Source organism: Sturnira hondurensis, unplaced genomic scaffold (assembly GCF_014824575.4).
Source record: "Sturnira hondurensis isolate 20B ecotype Veracruz unplaced genomic scaffold, ASM1482457v3 Scaffold0000648, whole genome shotgun sequence".
NCBI classification, from domain to species: Eukaryota; Metazoa; Chordata; class Mammalia; order Chiroptera; family Phyllostomidae; genus Sturnira; species Sturnira hondurensis.
This window is the reverse complement of record NW_028073279.1, coordinates 1184609-1200923: the sequence shown is the minus strand read 5'-3', so window position 1 is coordinate 1200923 and position 16315 is coordinate 1184609. Positions and strand designations below refer to the sequence as shown.

General features: G+C 39.4%; 1 protein-coding gene across 3 annotated transcripts in view; it reads right to left on the bottom strand.

Moving 5' to 3' along the window:
• The window catches only part of ERICH3 (glutamate rich 3), a 111085-nt gene that overhangs the window by 42952 nt on the left and 51818 nt on the right, over nt 1-16315 (bottom strand). For all 3 annotated transcript variants that reach the window (XM_037042331.1, XM_037042350.1, XM_037042341.1), the window contains 2 exons: nt 12241-12421; nt 1163-1349 (listed from right to left, as the gene is read on the bottom strand). In XM_037042331.1, the coding sequence (XP_036898226.1) occupies nt 1163-1349; nt 12241-12421 (368 nt within the window). The remainder of the gene's footprint in view (nt 1-1162; nt 1350-12240; nt 12422-16315) is intronic.

The window sequence follows — 16315 nt, the reverse complement described above, 5'->3', positions numbered from 1 at the left end:
CCTCCCCATCACAGTACAGTTAACTGGACATCTTTCCAGTGCTTCAAGCAAAAAATTTTTCAATCATTTTTGACTCTGCTCTTTACCCTACGACCTATATCCAGCCCATCAATGAATGCTGTCAACTCTATCTTCAAAATACACGTTGAACACAGTCACTTCTGTTTCTAACATTCTCTGCTCTGGATTAAAGTAGTTTCTACCTTTCCCCCAACCTCCCTCATTTATTTTTGCAATAGGAGCTACTGCCAAATCGTGATAGGCCATTGCCCAAAACCTACCACAGCACTGTGTCATTCTCAAAACAAAAGTTAAAGTCCCGGCTCTGACCTTCGGACTCCAAATTACCTGGCCCCTCTGTCTCTCTGACCTCATCTCCTATCATTAGGCCATCCCTTCCTTTGTCCTCACTAGTGACCTTATCTCCCTTACCCTGTTTTGTGTTCATGCCCAGTACCAGCTGATATATATTAAGCAGTTTACAGGGATGACATTTGCTCTTTCCCCATTAAATGGACCCCATGGGGGCAGGTACTTTGGTTAGTTCACTGCAGAGTTCCAGCTTGGCATAATGTCAATTCTTTATGAGGACTTTCAGAAAAAAAAAATGAAGAAAGCTTGCAAAGAAGTCTCCTCATTTCAAACAGAATATTCAATATCAAAGTTGACAAACAATCAAACCTGACTTTTATCGTGCACTTATTTTATTATGCCTGAGGTTAAAATTAGGGGCATGAGAATGATATCTGGGCCACACCACAACACAGTCTTAGCTCGAAAATGTGTAACCTACATTATCCAACTTTATAAGCCAAATGCTTGCACGCGCTTTGAGGCTCAATCCAAAACCAATTCCTAAGAGAGATGGCAGGGAGGTGGGAATCCTTCTCTGTTTCACTCCAGAAACAGAAATTAAAGCATGATAAGGAAACGGACAGATAGAGAAACAAAATTTGAAACACCCCCAGCTTTCATCCTCATTATACAGTATGTCTGACATCTAATTTATATCTCAAAATTTCAAGTACAACACACAGTTAAACCACCTTCAGCTTAAATATTTTAGTTTCTTAACAAACAGTGCAGAGAAATGTATCAGTAAAAGCATCAGAAGAAAATGTAGCAAAACACGCCCTCTACCAAAGGACATTTGTTTCCATACTTGTAGCAAGGGGATGATCTCTCCACACACACAAACCCGAAGTAGCCTCTTTTGCCTCCAAGTCTGGAACCTTTCCGATGCTTATATTCACAGCAGGAGCTTAACCTGTTCACTTGCATCCCGTTCAGGAAAAAGGTGAGACTGAAGGGGAAACCATGATGTCTTTTGGAAATAAACTGAAAGGTCTCTGGAATTAAAAAGGAAATAAATTAGTCAAAGCAACTGACTTTGGACTAACAGGTTCTAAATCACATTTTTCTATTAGATAAGTACAATATTATCGTCTAGATCACCTTTTAACATAGAGACCATTTTTAATCATGAAAAAAATTATTTTACTTATTAAAAATGCCATAAGCCTTTATAAAACTCTTTGTTTTATAGTAATAATAATAAAATACACTGCCTATCATTTATGGCCAAACATTATGCCTGATTACGGTGGGTGCATTTCTCAACAACCACATGAGGTGGGAATGTGACTATCACTAGTTTCCAGATGCAGACATTAAGGCTTAGAGAAGCTCAGTAATTTACCTAGAGTCATACAGTAAGTGGGAAAGTTAGTATTTGAATGTAAACATCTCTCTCCAGATCCTATGCCTTCATTTGGCTATGTTATCTATTAAAGAAGTACATGACAAAAGGCTAATGTGAGCTCGGTAAGGCTTTTAAATAAATGAGTATTTTAAGTCATGACATGAAAAGTCCTAATTCATACATAGAAGAGGCAGACTTATTCAGTCTCCAATCCATTCTCAATTCCACCTGAATCTGAGATCCCTTTTTTCCCACTAACCACCCAAAAGTCCCACCAATACTAACAACCATTGTTTGCAGTTAATAGGTTTTCATTATTCCAAGTCTTTATACAGCTCTCAGAAAAGATCTCACCGTAGCGTTCCCAAACCCTGTGTCTGAAATACCCTATTCTGCCGAGTGACTCAGAAACCGGCTACTCCTGACACTTCTAACGTCACTTCCTACAAAAAAAGCCTCCCCGGATTCTTTTGCTTCCACCAAGAGTAGAGTTAAATTAATAATTTTTGCTCTTCTGCTATGTACATATGTCTATTGTTGCACGCATCCCACTATATTAAAATGCATCTGCAGCAGCCAACGTTGGTACGCACCAGAATCACCTGGGGAACTTCTTAAAACTCGTACTGCTGGGCCTCCCCTCAGAGTTTCTGGTTAATTAGGACTCCAGAATTTGCACTTCTCTCAAGGTACCAGGTGATGCTGTGCTGCTGGTCCAGAAATCACACTCTGAGAACCCTGATCTAGGTGTTTGCTGCCCTGCATGTTTGTGATATCCATGAGAGCTGAAGTTGGTCACACTCACCTTCATTTCCCCAGGTCTCAGTGCAACGGCACAGGAGCCCCCCCAGTAAATAATCAGTGGATTCTTATTTTAACCCGTTTCTTTTACAGTCATCTAGAAATACTGTTTATACCACATTATGCTTCGAAAAATGAACCTGAATAAATAAGTCTACTAAAGAATAGACTTATTGAGAAGATAGTTCTGTCATTTATACCTTAGATGCTATAGATTTTAAATTCCAATTGTCTTTATAATATATGGGCTCTTTAGTGGTAACCAGAAAGCTTTCATCCAAGAACTTTGGAGGGGGCATTCACATGCTATGATTCATTCTGCTGCAGCATCACACCCAAAGTACCCAGCCCAGGAAGAGAGTGCACCCAAGGAAATGCTGAGAATGGGCATGGGACACCAACTTCTAGATGTGACTGCTCTCCTGTTTGGTGTGCCTGTGACTGGAGAGCTCACCCACCTATTAGTTCCATTTCTTTCTTTCTTTTTCCAAACTCGCTAAACAAGAATTGACACCTCTGCCTTTATTCCCTTACTATTTTGTAATTTTATATTTTAAATTTTAGCAACACTTCCCAAGCCTGACTTCATGGTTTCTCCATGGAGTAGTGGAAAGAAAGCGGACCATAAATTTGCATTTCAGAATTCTTCTCTATGAAGTAGAGAGGGCAGAAGGAGTGGGTAAGGCAGTGAGGTGCAGGGGTGACCCAGTCTGGCCACTTCACAGAGAAGTCTTAATGATTACAGAGGTTCAATATTAGAAAGCATTCTATCACATTTATATAATGGAATTATTAATTGTTGACTGATAATGGATAGCCCTATTTTAGGCACTGAAGAGAAATAAAAATACTGGAAAAATATCAAATGGGGTCCCTTCCTTCAAGAACTTATCATTTAGCAGGACAGAGACTAAGTTACTATACCAGATTTCTGGAGTGAGGTCACCAAATCCTCTCCCCTTAAAACAGTGTATCTGAAAATGGACCAAAGACTTAAAATAAACTAAGCAGCAGTTTTTCATGAAAATATACTGAACTCTGGGTAAGAACGGTGGAAATCTGAGGCACTCTTGCCTGAGGCTGCGCCTGTCTCTCTCACCTGCCGCTATCTCATCACTGAAGTTGGAGTAGGGCAGGGCAGGCCATAAATCACCAGCAGCTTCACTGTCAGTGGGGGCTGACTTGACTTGGAAGAGAAGACAAAAGACCTTGGCCAATGGCATTACCGCTGATAAGTAGCAATTTCAGAGGCAAGCTAACATAGAAGGCCAGAGGTTCTATCAGCCTAAAACCGTAGTTCTAATTAAAGCAAGCAACAGGCCAGTGGACTAGCCAGAAATTTAACTGAGAGACACAGGTAATAAGGCAACATAAATGTATTCGTAGGAGCAAAATTTACCATCCCGAGATGTGTCTCTTCAGCATAAGGATTACTTTAGGCTGATTATTTCTTTTTAAAATATATTTAAAGAGGAGAAGGAAAGGAGAAAGAGTGGGAGAGAAAGATCAATGTGTGGTTGCCTCTCATGTGTTCCCTACTGAGGACCTGGCCTGCAACCCAGGCATGTGCCCTGATTGGGAATCGAACCATCAACCCTTTGCTTCACAGGCCCGTGCTCAATCCACTGAGGGAGGATTGAGCCTAGCCCTCCACCAGCCAGGGCTAGGCTGATTATTTCTACCAAACAAAAGACCGAGGAAGAACCTTTGACCTCCCTCCTAACTGCCTAAAAAGAAGTCAGAGGACCTGCTCAGTAAAGGAACCTGTCATCACATATAACTCTAGCTTAGTATAAACTACATATGAGAGACAGAGAGGAACCTAGCAAGGCCCATTTGATTAAAGTTTTCTCTCTGTCCCATTGTTTCTATATGACCCAGCAGACACTTGTTTAACAAACATTAACTTGTTTCATCTGCTTGTGAATTGCTTCACTTCTCTTTGAAGGTCCAGACTTCCACCTCCTTCTCCTTAGCCTAGAATGACACATGTACCTTATCTTGCCTAACTGTCTGGAATCTCTTATGTGTGTGCAGATTCCCTGAATGTGTGTGCTAGATCTTCTCCTATTAATCTGCCTCATGTCATTTTAATTATTCAACCATCCCAAAGAACCAAAGAAGGAAAGGGAAAATTTTCCCTCCACCACACATTCAATTAGCTTATATACATCCTCAGGTACCTGGAAATGGACTGGATTAGGGTAGACCCAACCTATTCACACATCACTGGACAACTGGGAGTTTGCATCCACAAATAAAGGAAACACAAGATAGGCTAGTGCAAAGTCAAAGTCAGGGAAGACTTGAAAACTGCCTGAACTTTGAATGTACTCTTGAACTCATAATAGCAAGTTGAGGGCAATTGCCCTCCAAAAATTCATGGCCACCTAGAACCTTAGAATGTGACCCCATTTGGAAATAGTGTTTGGCAGATATAATTAGTGAAGGATCAAGATGAGATCACCCTGGATTTGTTTTATTCTAATTCCAATGACCAATATTCTTACAAGAGAAGAGAACACGCACAAAGGCATACAAGGAAGCATGGCATGTGAAGACGTGAGCAGGGATCGGAGTGATGGAGCTGAAAGTCTAAGAGAGCCAAGGATGACTGAGAATCATCAGAAGTTGGAAGAAACAGTGAGGGTCTTCCCCTAGGGCCTTTAGAGGGAACATAAACCAGCTAACACCTCGATGTTAGACTTCTGGCCTCCAAAACTGCAAGAGAATGAATTTCTGTTGTGTTAAGCCCCCAGTTTGGAGGATGTTCTTATGCCAGCTCAAAAAAAAGAGAATGTAAAAACAATCTGCACAGAGACATCATTCGCTATGTACCAAGGAGAGAGAGAGTGAATTTCACAGAATTGTTCCAGGCAAGTTACTAAACAACTACAACAAAAAGCAAGAACAATAATCTTCAAGAGGAAAAAGTCAAAATCAGAATCATAGTTGCTCTAACACATGACCTAAAATATTCAGTTTTTCAACAAAAAGTCAAAAGATACATAAAGAAACGGGAAAGTATGACTCATACTCAGAGGGAAAAAAGGCCATCGGAATCACCCCTAGAAATCTACTCAATAGAAATGAAAGCAGATGTCTACATAAACACCTGTATTTGTGTATTCATAACAGCATGATTTATAATAGTCCTAAAAGTGGAAACAATACAAATGTCCATCAACTAGAAATGAATAATAAAATAGCATACATCCATGTGATGGAAAATATGCACTTGTATTCAGTGATGAGAAGAGAACAGCTATTGACAGATGATACAGTTGGGATGATACAATTGGATGACTCTCGAAAACATCATGCCAAGTGAAAGAAGGCAGCAAATACCACCTATTGTGTAATTTCATTTATGAAATGTCCAGAAAAGGCAAATCTGTAGAGACTGAAAGCAGGTTGGTGGTTGCCTGAGGCTGGCTATAAGAAGGGATTAACTGCTAATGGGCACAAGGAAACCTTTAGAAGCAATGGAGACGTTCTAAAACTAGTCTGTGATTGATACTGGCGGCACAACTCCACAAAACACCTAAAAATCAGTGGATTGTACTCAGAACGAATGAATGTTACAGCACGTAAGTTACACCTCCACGAAGGTGTTTCAAAAAACTAAAAAAATCTACATGTGCTAACCATATAAAAAACAGTTCGTGTAAGTCCCTGTACAATGAAATGCTTTGGTTTTAAGTGTAGCACGAGAGTTGTAGCCATCACCAGAGATGGATCTCACAAAATAGAAGTCAGCTGAGAAAGTTTCATAGCCTTATTCTGAATCTTAAAAGATGGGGAAGTTTTGAATTTAAAATTCTATTTTGAATTTGAAATCCATTGTCCTATTGCAGACAAAGGAAATGTCACACAAAAAGATGAGATAACAGAATTGGAGGGCAGGGAGAGTAATGTGTAATGCACTAGGAGTGACAATAGAATCGGGTCTAGAAATACAAGAAAATGGAGCAGGGAAGGAAGAGATTATAAGAAGGTCAGAAACCAGTGACTTTGTTCTTTGTATCCACATGAACCCAGGAGGCCAAGGTTTGCCTCATGTGAAATGATGAACATGGCCAATCAAATTGCCTGTGAAGAACTGCATTCTTCCCAAGTAGCAGAAATTTTCATGTTAGGTGTGCATAATAAACAATCAACCTGTGGCTTTATGTCAAACCACAAGACATCATGAATTACAATGGGGATAAAGGATGCATTTGCCGCATTAATAAATAATTAATTGTATTGTTATTTCCCACCCAGAAGCAAGACAACTTAACAAATGCCATATTTTTAATGAGTTTACTGCTCCAAGCATAATGTTAATTTTTTTACAGAAATCTTTTAAAAAAACTATTCACATTTCACTGAATCTTGCACGGCTTTGATTTGTAAAAAGGGCAGATTCTTTTCAGTTCAGCTAAATTGCTAAGATTGCTTACCCACAAGTCAACTCTGAGCCATTGCACTTCCCAATTTTGAATGCTTACTTTCCTGACAACAAAGGACAAGCTGAGACAAAATTATTGTGTGGACAGGATTCAATTATTTAAGTCCCCATTCCACCCTATTACTCAAGACTGCCCAATGACATAACAAAAAGACAGTCCCAGGACCAATATATTTGAAAAAAAAAAAAAAACCCACTTAACCAAGTAACTCTCTTATAACATTTGGTTTTGCACGCTAGTCACAGAGGGTATATAGTCTCCCAGAAACTCATTCAGCTAAGTCATGTTCTTTTTTCAATTGTATGTACCATGTTTTCCAGTAGTTAGATAGACATTATATATGTATTTTCTTGAATAAACAGTGATCTAAGACCCAAGAAGAGTTTCTATTATATTAATTCCAAATTTATAGTATAGCTAGTTTCAGCAATTCTTCTAAATTAATGGTTGAAAGCTATACTGTTAAAAAATAAATGCATGTATCCATGCTCCTATCATTACTAGTTTCTTACTCATATTATAAAAGTGTTGGAAGACCTTTGCTACTGAAGATAGATAAGTGGGGATGAAGAGTGCTAAGCAAAGGCCCTGCACTTGGTCAGGGGACTGGGATCTGCTCTTGAACGTGCTCAGTGCTGCACGTGTGCCCTTGGGAAGCCTGTACCTCTGGACTCCTTTCATTTTCCTCACCTACAAAATGCAAGGAATGAACTCTCAAATGCTATAACAAAATGAGACAAAGCAAATCATATTTTAGCCAAGTATAAAAAGTGGGGGAAATAATTCTAGCATTATTTTATAAAATTTATATATTTTATAAAATAAAATATCTATTTATTTATAAATAAAATTTTATAAGTACAAATGTAATTTGTTTTAAATTAAAATTAACATTCACATGTTTACCCTTCCTTATGTTGGAAAGTTTTGATATTTAATTCCTAAATATGTATGGTTTCTATTTAATTACTTGAATTTTTAAAATTAATATTACTGGGGTTTTTTAGATTTTAAAGGGAGAGGGAGAAATAGAGGGAAAGACACATCAGTGTGTGGTTGCCTCTCACACACCCCCTGCTAGGGAACTGGCCTACAACCCAGGCATGTGCCCTGACTGGGAATCAAACCAGCAACCCTTTGGTTTGCATGCTGGCGCTCAATCCACGGAGCCACACCAGCCAGAGCAATATCACTATCTTCTTGATGAGGGAAAACAGATGATCCAAAAGTAACAACTCCACATTTGCCCCCAACTCCTTCCTTAACCCCTAAACCTATATACCAAGGAAACTGAAGATGGAGACATAGGTAAACATGGCTTGTCTCCTCACACAACCACAGCAAACCCACAACTAGACTGCAAAATAAATATCACCCACAATCATCAGAAAATTGAGCTGTATAGAAGTCCAACAACCAAGGAATTAAAGAAGCCACATTTATCCAGAGGGCTAGGAGAAGTAGAGACACGCAGAGAGGCACAGATATGCAGAGACATGGAATGAGCAGTCCCACACCCAGGTGTGGTAGATAAAAATTGGGAGGGATACCTCAGAAGCGAGGTATCCCAGCCCCACACCAGACCACACTGCCCAGTATTCCAGTGCCAGAAAGATAAGTCCCTCTGACTTCTGACTGTAAAATCCAGTAGGGGCTGGGGTGGCAAAAAAAACTGCATGATTCTCAGGTGTCTCCTCTTATGCCAGGGCCTGCAATGGACTTAGGGCTTACTTAGATTCATTCTCTCTGGGCTCCAGCACTGGGGCAGCAGCTGGAAGGGTACCAGTAGCATACGAGGAGAAACTGAAGTATCTGGCATCGAAATGAGTGACAGGAGACAGCTTCCTCCTGGACAAAACTCCAGAAGCCAGTCAGCAGTCATTGTCTCCTTTCTGAGCCCTCCCTGATACAGAGCCACAGAGCAGTGACACCACATTTGAGACTCCATCAACCTGGTTCTTACCAGATGCCCTGCCCTGGCAATTACCTAAGGCTCTACCCCATCCAACTTACCTGCATGCTTTTCTGTAATAGGCCACACTACTAAGACACAGAATTGGAGCAGTTCTACCTAATGCATGGAAACAAACACAGGGGAGCTGCCAAAATGAGGAAACAAAGAAATATGGTCCACATGAAAGAACAGAACAAAACTCCATAAAAAGAACTAAACCAAATGGAGATAAGCAATATTTAGATGCAGAGTTCAAAACACTGGTTATGAGGATGCTCAAGGAACTCAGTGGGTACTTGAACAGCATAAAAAGACCCAGGCAGAAATGAAGATTACACTAAGCAAAATAAAGAAAATTTTACAGGGAACCAACAGTGAAGTAGATGAAACCAAGAATCAAATCAATGATTTGGAACATAAGTAAGAAAAAAAACATTCAATCAGAACAGCAAGAAAAAAAGAATAATAATTAAAAAACAAGGATAGGCTAGGGAGCCTCTAGGACAACTTCAAATGTATCAACATTCGGATCATAGGGGTGCCAGAAGGAGAACAGAAAGAGCAAGAAATTGAAAACTTATTTGAAAAAATAATGAAAGAAACTTCTTCAATTTGGTGAAGGAAATAGAGATACAAGTCCAGGAAGCACAGAGAGTCACAAACAAGTTGGACCCAAAGAGGACCACACCAAGACATATCATAATTAAAATGCCAAAGGTTAAAGATAAAGAGAGAATCTTAAAAACAGCCAAAGAAAAGTAGACAGTTACCTACAAAGGGGGTCCCACAAGACTGTCAGCTGGTTTTTCAGAAGAAACTTTGCAGGCTGTAAGGAACTGCTAAGTATTCAAAATGATGAAAAGCAAAGAGCTACAACCTTGGTTACTCTATCCAGCAAAGCTATCATTTAGAATGGAAAGGCAGATAAAGTGTTTTCCAGACAACACACAGAAAGCTAAAGGAGTTCATCATCACCAGGCCATTATTATATGCAATGTTAAAGGGATTTATTTTTTTAAAAGATCAAAACTATGAACATTAAAATGGCAATAAAGTCACAGCTATCAACAAGAATCTAAAAAGCAACCTAAACAAACAAGCAGAACAGAAACAGAATCGTAAATATGGAGATCATTTGGAGGCTTATCAGTTGGGAGGGGGAAGGGGGAAAACAGGAGAAAAAGTGCAGGATAAGAAGTACAAACTGGTAGGTACAGAATAGGCAGGGGGATGCCAAGAACAGTATAGGAAGTGGAGAAGCCAAATAATGTATATGCATGACCCGTGGACATGAACTAAGCTCAGAGGGATTGCTGGAGGGAATGGGGGGGTCCTGGGTAGAGAGGGGCAAAGGAAAAATTGGGACAACTATAATAGTTTAATCAATATAATAAATTTTTAAAAAACAGAAAAAAAGAATACCAACATATAAGTATTTCTTTTAATAATGAAAACTTGATTACTTTCTAAATAGAGTTTCTCAAGCAAGGAAATCACAAGTACAGGGTGGGCAAAAGTAGGTTTACAGTTGTTCATATGGAAAAATACTAATTAGTAAATAATACAAGAATAAAATCTTTGTTTCAAGTATTCACAACTGTAACCACTCTTTCTTTTGACTGCTATCCCACAGATTAAATACTGAAAAATAATACTTTTGTAAAGTATGTGAAACCCTATCTGGAATATAAAAATAATTTTGTGCTAATGAAGGAGATCAGAGTCTGCCCCCCCAAAAACATGTCTCTTTGGGATAGTGATTATTTTAAGCTATCACCATAGCTCGCTCTAGTGTAACATGAACTAGGTGTGGTGGGGAAACTCCACCACACCCAGTTTAGCAGAGCCTAAATATCACAGTACCCTCTGCGTCCCCTTGTCTCTGAACATTTGCTTTTCATCTCCATGTGGACTGCCTTTCTACCCTTTGAAGTCCCAGATTCCTACTTCTTAGTTCAAAAAGGCATATAAGCCTCAGCTGTCTGATTTGTCTCTGGGCCTACGTTCTTATGGGACCCTCTCCATGTATGTACGAGGTCTGTCTGGAAAAAGTACAACCGGTTTTAACATAATGAGAACAGTTTGTGCAACATCAATGTAACCTGGCAGCCAAGGAGAGTGGACTGGAATGCACATGCATGAGCAATGAAAATTTCACTGAACTAGTCAGTGGGGGTGGTAGATGCCCACTGAGTGAGCATGTGTACTGTGTGGCCATTACATTCATAATGACTAGCAAGTATAGTGCAACAAATCTGCTTCAAATTGTGCATCAACCTTGAACATTTCTCTGTGGAAACTATTCAGTTGATTCAGAAGGCCATAGCTATGGGCAGCTGGAGATTGGCAGTTTCATCACAAGGTGCCCACACATGCATCATGTCTCATGCAGATTTTTTTGTGAAACATAAAATCACCCAGGTAACTCAGCCCCCTACAGCCCAGATTTGGTGTCCTGTGCCTTCTAGCTTTACCCCAAACTAAAATCACCTTTGAAAGGTTAGGTAGAGATTTCAAACCATTGATAAGATTCAGGAAACTACAACAGGGCAGCTGATGGCAACTGGGGGAACTAAGTGAGGTCCCAAGGTGCCTACTTTGAAGGGGAGTGAGGCATCATTGTCTTATGTACAATGTTTCTTGCACCTTCTTCAATAAATGTATCTATTTCTCATAGTGTGTGGCTGGATACTTTCTGAACAGACCAAGTATGTAATTAAATTCAGTTATTTTCTTTTATTAACCTATCTCACATCAATTTAACTCTTAGATCTGCTAGAATTTAAAAGTGTAGAAGAAAATTTTTTTCTCACACTAACAAACATGGATTGATGGTCAAATGAAAGTGTAAATGTATTAAATGTATTTGGCTAAATTCTGCACCATGTTATTCAGGTGCGATTCACCCTAAAGTTTATTGGATTTGTGATTTTATCTCAACATACTTCTAAAGCACAAATTGCTAATCTGGTATTTTTCTCTTAGAATAATGTATAATATAATTCACCATGGCAAGCCAAATAATTACCTTGTAATTTGGAGGTCAGTTTATTCGTGCAACATTTTAGTAATCATATATCTCTACCCCCAAATTAATCTGTTACTGGGTTAAATCGCTCCAAATCCTTTCTTTCGCAATCTGTAAAAGTAATTGCTGCTCCAATTTCAATCACGGAGCAGTAAGTCCTGATTTACTTTGAGGCAGCTGGTTTATAAATCCCTGGTTATGCATAATTTCATAGAGAAATGGAATTCATTTTGATATCAGCAATAGTTTATCTACAACATTAACTTCAAGCACTTAGAAAGAATTCACATTGCACGTGTACCTTTTTCAAGTAGTTTGCCTTTGTAAACACACAGGTTTTCCCCACCGCAGTGCTGCTGATAAACTTTGATTTCATCCCGGAAGTCTGGGTGATCATAAGATAGGTGCACATTTTTCCCCAAATAGATCATTGTGATAACTGCATTGCTATGCAGTGGTGTTTTGTTAATCCTTCTTGAATCCTAGAATAAAAAAAGGGGGCACTTATTAACTAATTACCTTCTAATCAGAGTGTGAGGACATTGTACTATGAAGAGCAGAAAAAGTTATTTTTAGGTCCCTAGCAATAAAACCTTCATAAAACATCAATCTACACAGTGCACAAAAAGTGAATGAAGCCCATTAAAAAATATATCCCTCTAACTATTAGAACATGCATTTTGGCTCTGCATTTTTAATGAAGTGCTGGGAACTCGGACAAAATTCATCTGTTTTTATTTTGCGTGTGTGCATGTGTTTTACATACAACCATAATGTCAAGGATACTAGGAGGAAACCGCCCTTGGCTCTTTTAACTGGTTCTCAAAAAAAAAAAAAAGAACCCACCTTAAATCCCATTATTTAAATTAATGTTAGTGACATAATTTTGCTCTAATTGATTGTGATTTAGCAGTTGGTTTTGAATTGAGAGCTCTGGCTTTACACGTCAACACTGACACCTGAGCTTATTCTGACGCACACGCAGGAGTGATTCCTTCCCTGGGCACTCTGAGGAACGGGGACGGTGGATGCGCCTGGGACTATCGTTTCACAGGAGGCATTCGAACCCAGCAAACACCAACAATGTTATGTTAAATATCAAATATACCCAACAATTAAAAAATCACCTCATACACCTGTCTGATATCTTCTAATGTTGAGCAAATTTTTTAAATGATGAAATGGCCTTTCCCTTCCTTTCTACTTCATATAATCCGAAGTATTTTCACAATAGTGAATGAGCACAGTGTTTGCCTAATCTTTAGGAGGAAGATGAGGAGAGACACATAGAAAAGGGAACAGGAGGAGGAGGCAGAGAACTAGGAATGGCTCGCTGAGAGATTTTAAAAGGGCCTGGTAAGATGAATAGTTTGACTTTAAGCATCATGCAGAGGCCAAGTTATTATTTTTAACTTACTTCACTTTTCTATAAATCAATGTTTAGCTAATGAAAAATGTGAAGAGACTAACTTTTAGTGAAGCCAAGGCAATTATGTCAGTTTGATTTTACTGAATCACAGATGCCTTGGAAGCATGCATTTATTTTTTAAGAATAACAAAGCTGCAATACAAATTTCTGAAGGAACTAGTAAAATATTTCCATCTCTAAACTCATCCCCTTCCACTTCAAAGATTTTTTTTCACTCAATTCTATTTCTCTGAAGTGAAACCCTGAGGAAGTAACTGTAATAAATGAAATTCTACAAATGACAGTCTGAACAGTGTAAACAGAGGGGGAGTGTGAGGTTTAAAATTTAAGCCAATTGTCTTGCCTGTGGACACACGGAACTCACAAACAGAAATATTTCAGGGACATCAAGAGGCATGAAGGTAAGTCAGAAAACTGGGTAAGTCTTTGCAGATCAGAAGCATCTCCCGAGTCACAGTTGAAAGCAAAGGGAGGATGGCCGGCCTGGCTCCTAGCTGCAAAATGACCCCATGTTTCTTCTTGCCTGGGCAGCTGTGGAGCTGTGACATGCGTGTGTGTGCAGCCTAAGACACAATCACCAGCCTAAGGCACAACCAGCGCCAAGCTCCCACTAGAACATTTATGATAAAACGGATGGAATAAAAGCATCCCCCTTTTGTTAAGCAATATTTTCTAAAGTAGCATGGATTTAGAGGCATTTCTGTGAGCTTCCAGAAGATAAGCACTATGTAAATACAATGTAATAGCAAGACTGGAGTGAAGGAAAGCCTGCCTCACATGTACAAAATGAGAACTGGAAGGAGGAACATTTAAAAATAAAATAAAGAAAGGGACAGCTCTTCACCCTTTTCATTTACGCTTATTCATATTCTTCTTTCTGCTAAAATGTATTTCTGATAGCAAATCTCTTTTCTCCTGGGTCTAGTTATTTCATTCCTTTTAAAAATATTCCCTTATTATTGCCACCAAATAGCCTTTTCTGGGTTCTAACAGGAGGCCCAAGTGACAGCTTCTGATTAAATGCGTGCACTAGCAAACGAACAATTGTTTCTTTCAGTTGACTAAATTGCCTCTACACTCACCATCTTCCAAGGTTATAATGACCCCAGACTGACCACACTGTAATCTGCCTTCACGGCCTTTTCTGCTGTCCTCAGGCAAAAGTCAAATCATCTATCAAAATTCAGCTCTATTTTTTATTCCAAAGTAGAGACTTATTTATTAAGAATTATTTAGTTTCTGCATAAAAATCACCAAATGTTCCTCAGTGGCTTTTTAACACACATCCATTCTTTGGGGATTCCTCTAGTCACCCTACCACTTTCAAAAATACAGCTCTTTCTGGCACCAAAGACAGTTAAGAACAGCAGCAAGGCCTCACCGCCCTGCACAACACAGGGTTACTTTTCTGACTTCCTTCTCCAGTTGCTATGACTCTCCTCGTTTCTCTACAGATTTTTCAGGCAAGTACAATCTGAGCTGACAAACAGCAAGGCCACTGAGTGACTAACCAGCTGGCCATTATATATTTGTAATATATAGCATTCAATTGATATATTGTTTTCACTGGGATCCCTGCCCAGGCATGTGTGGGGTAGATATAAGATTTCTATAGATGTCCAAGTACATGTACTTGGTGATAATGTTGGGCAGCAATTTCTTTCCATCCACGTAGCCAAGCCCTAATGACCTCTGGACATCGTACTCTTACCCGGACCACTGCAATAAACTTCTAGTTACTAGGGTAACCATAGAATTTATGATCCAAACTAAAACATAGTGAAAGAGATGTTACCAATAATTATGCTATAAAAAAAGAACATTAATTTGAACTGTTCCAGGAAAGCTGGGATGCATGCTTATACTACTAATAGGTTTCCCCACTTCTAGCCTGATAGCCCTCAACATCTCCTTCCTCCTGCACATCACAGTGGTCTCCTGTCACTAAATGGACCATGGGGCTTTACTGTTAAAGTCCTCCGATGATTCCTGCTATCTAGAGGATGAAGTCCAGCATTCCTCAGACAACATAAAATGTCTAATATTCTATCTAGGAGATTCTTCTGTGGGGCATGGGCCCAGCTCCCACTTGGAGATGCACAGGACCCATACCCATGGATAGGTTCTCCCGTGGGGAATCAGACCTGCAATGTGCCTAGGCTGCTTTGAGACTTGCTTTTGCTAAAACTACCTTACCCTAAATTAAGACAGAAAGTGGTTACTGTAACTTCTTAAAATCCATGCTAAAACTCCCCAATATGGAGTATATCTGGTTCAACTACTTTTCCCTTTTCATTTGCAAATATTCCTCGTCTGTGATCTGATTAGCGGCATTGGTTCCTTTGTTTTCTGTAAATGGTAACCACCTAAAGTGAACCTGTGCATAGAAAATGAGGACCATCATGTAATGTGCCAAGAAGAGAAATACAGGCCTGTCGTGGCAGAGGCCGCAGCTTTTTCTCCCCTTGAGAGAGAAGCCATGCCGTCCCTTTTCCTCCACAGGACTCGGTAGTCTGTGTGAATGTCTCGTATCTCATCCACAATGTGGCAGACCCCATGAGCCGGGATCTGCATCAATTCTCTAATTCCTACTGTCTCTCAACTATTGCAGTTTCTTGTTTTAGCATTAAAAAGTCTAGCAACCAAACTAATTGTAACAGCAAAAACACTACCAACCTGTTTCAGACGTACAACTCTATGAGTCACATGACATTGACACCATTTCCTTATCCTCCTCTCAGTAGACAAGGACAGTGTCTTAACTATCTTTCCACCCCCAATCTCTTGCTAGTGTTGGCATCTAGTGTGGGACACATACATGGAACTGTTAAGGATTCCAGCTTCTGTCCTTTGCTGAGACAAAGCTATTAGTAAGTTGATCCCAGCCTAAATCAGAAGCTTTCTATATTTATAGGAGCTTGGTGAAAATCAGAACATGAAAACCATT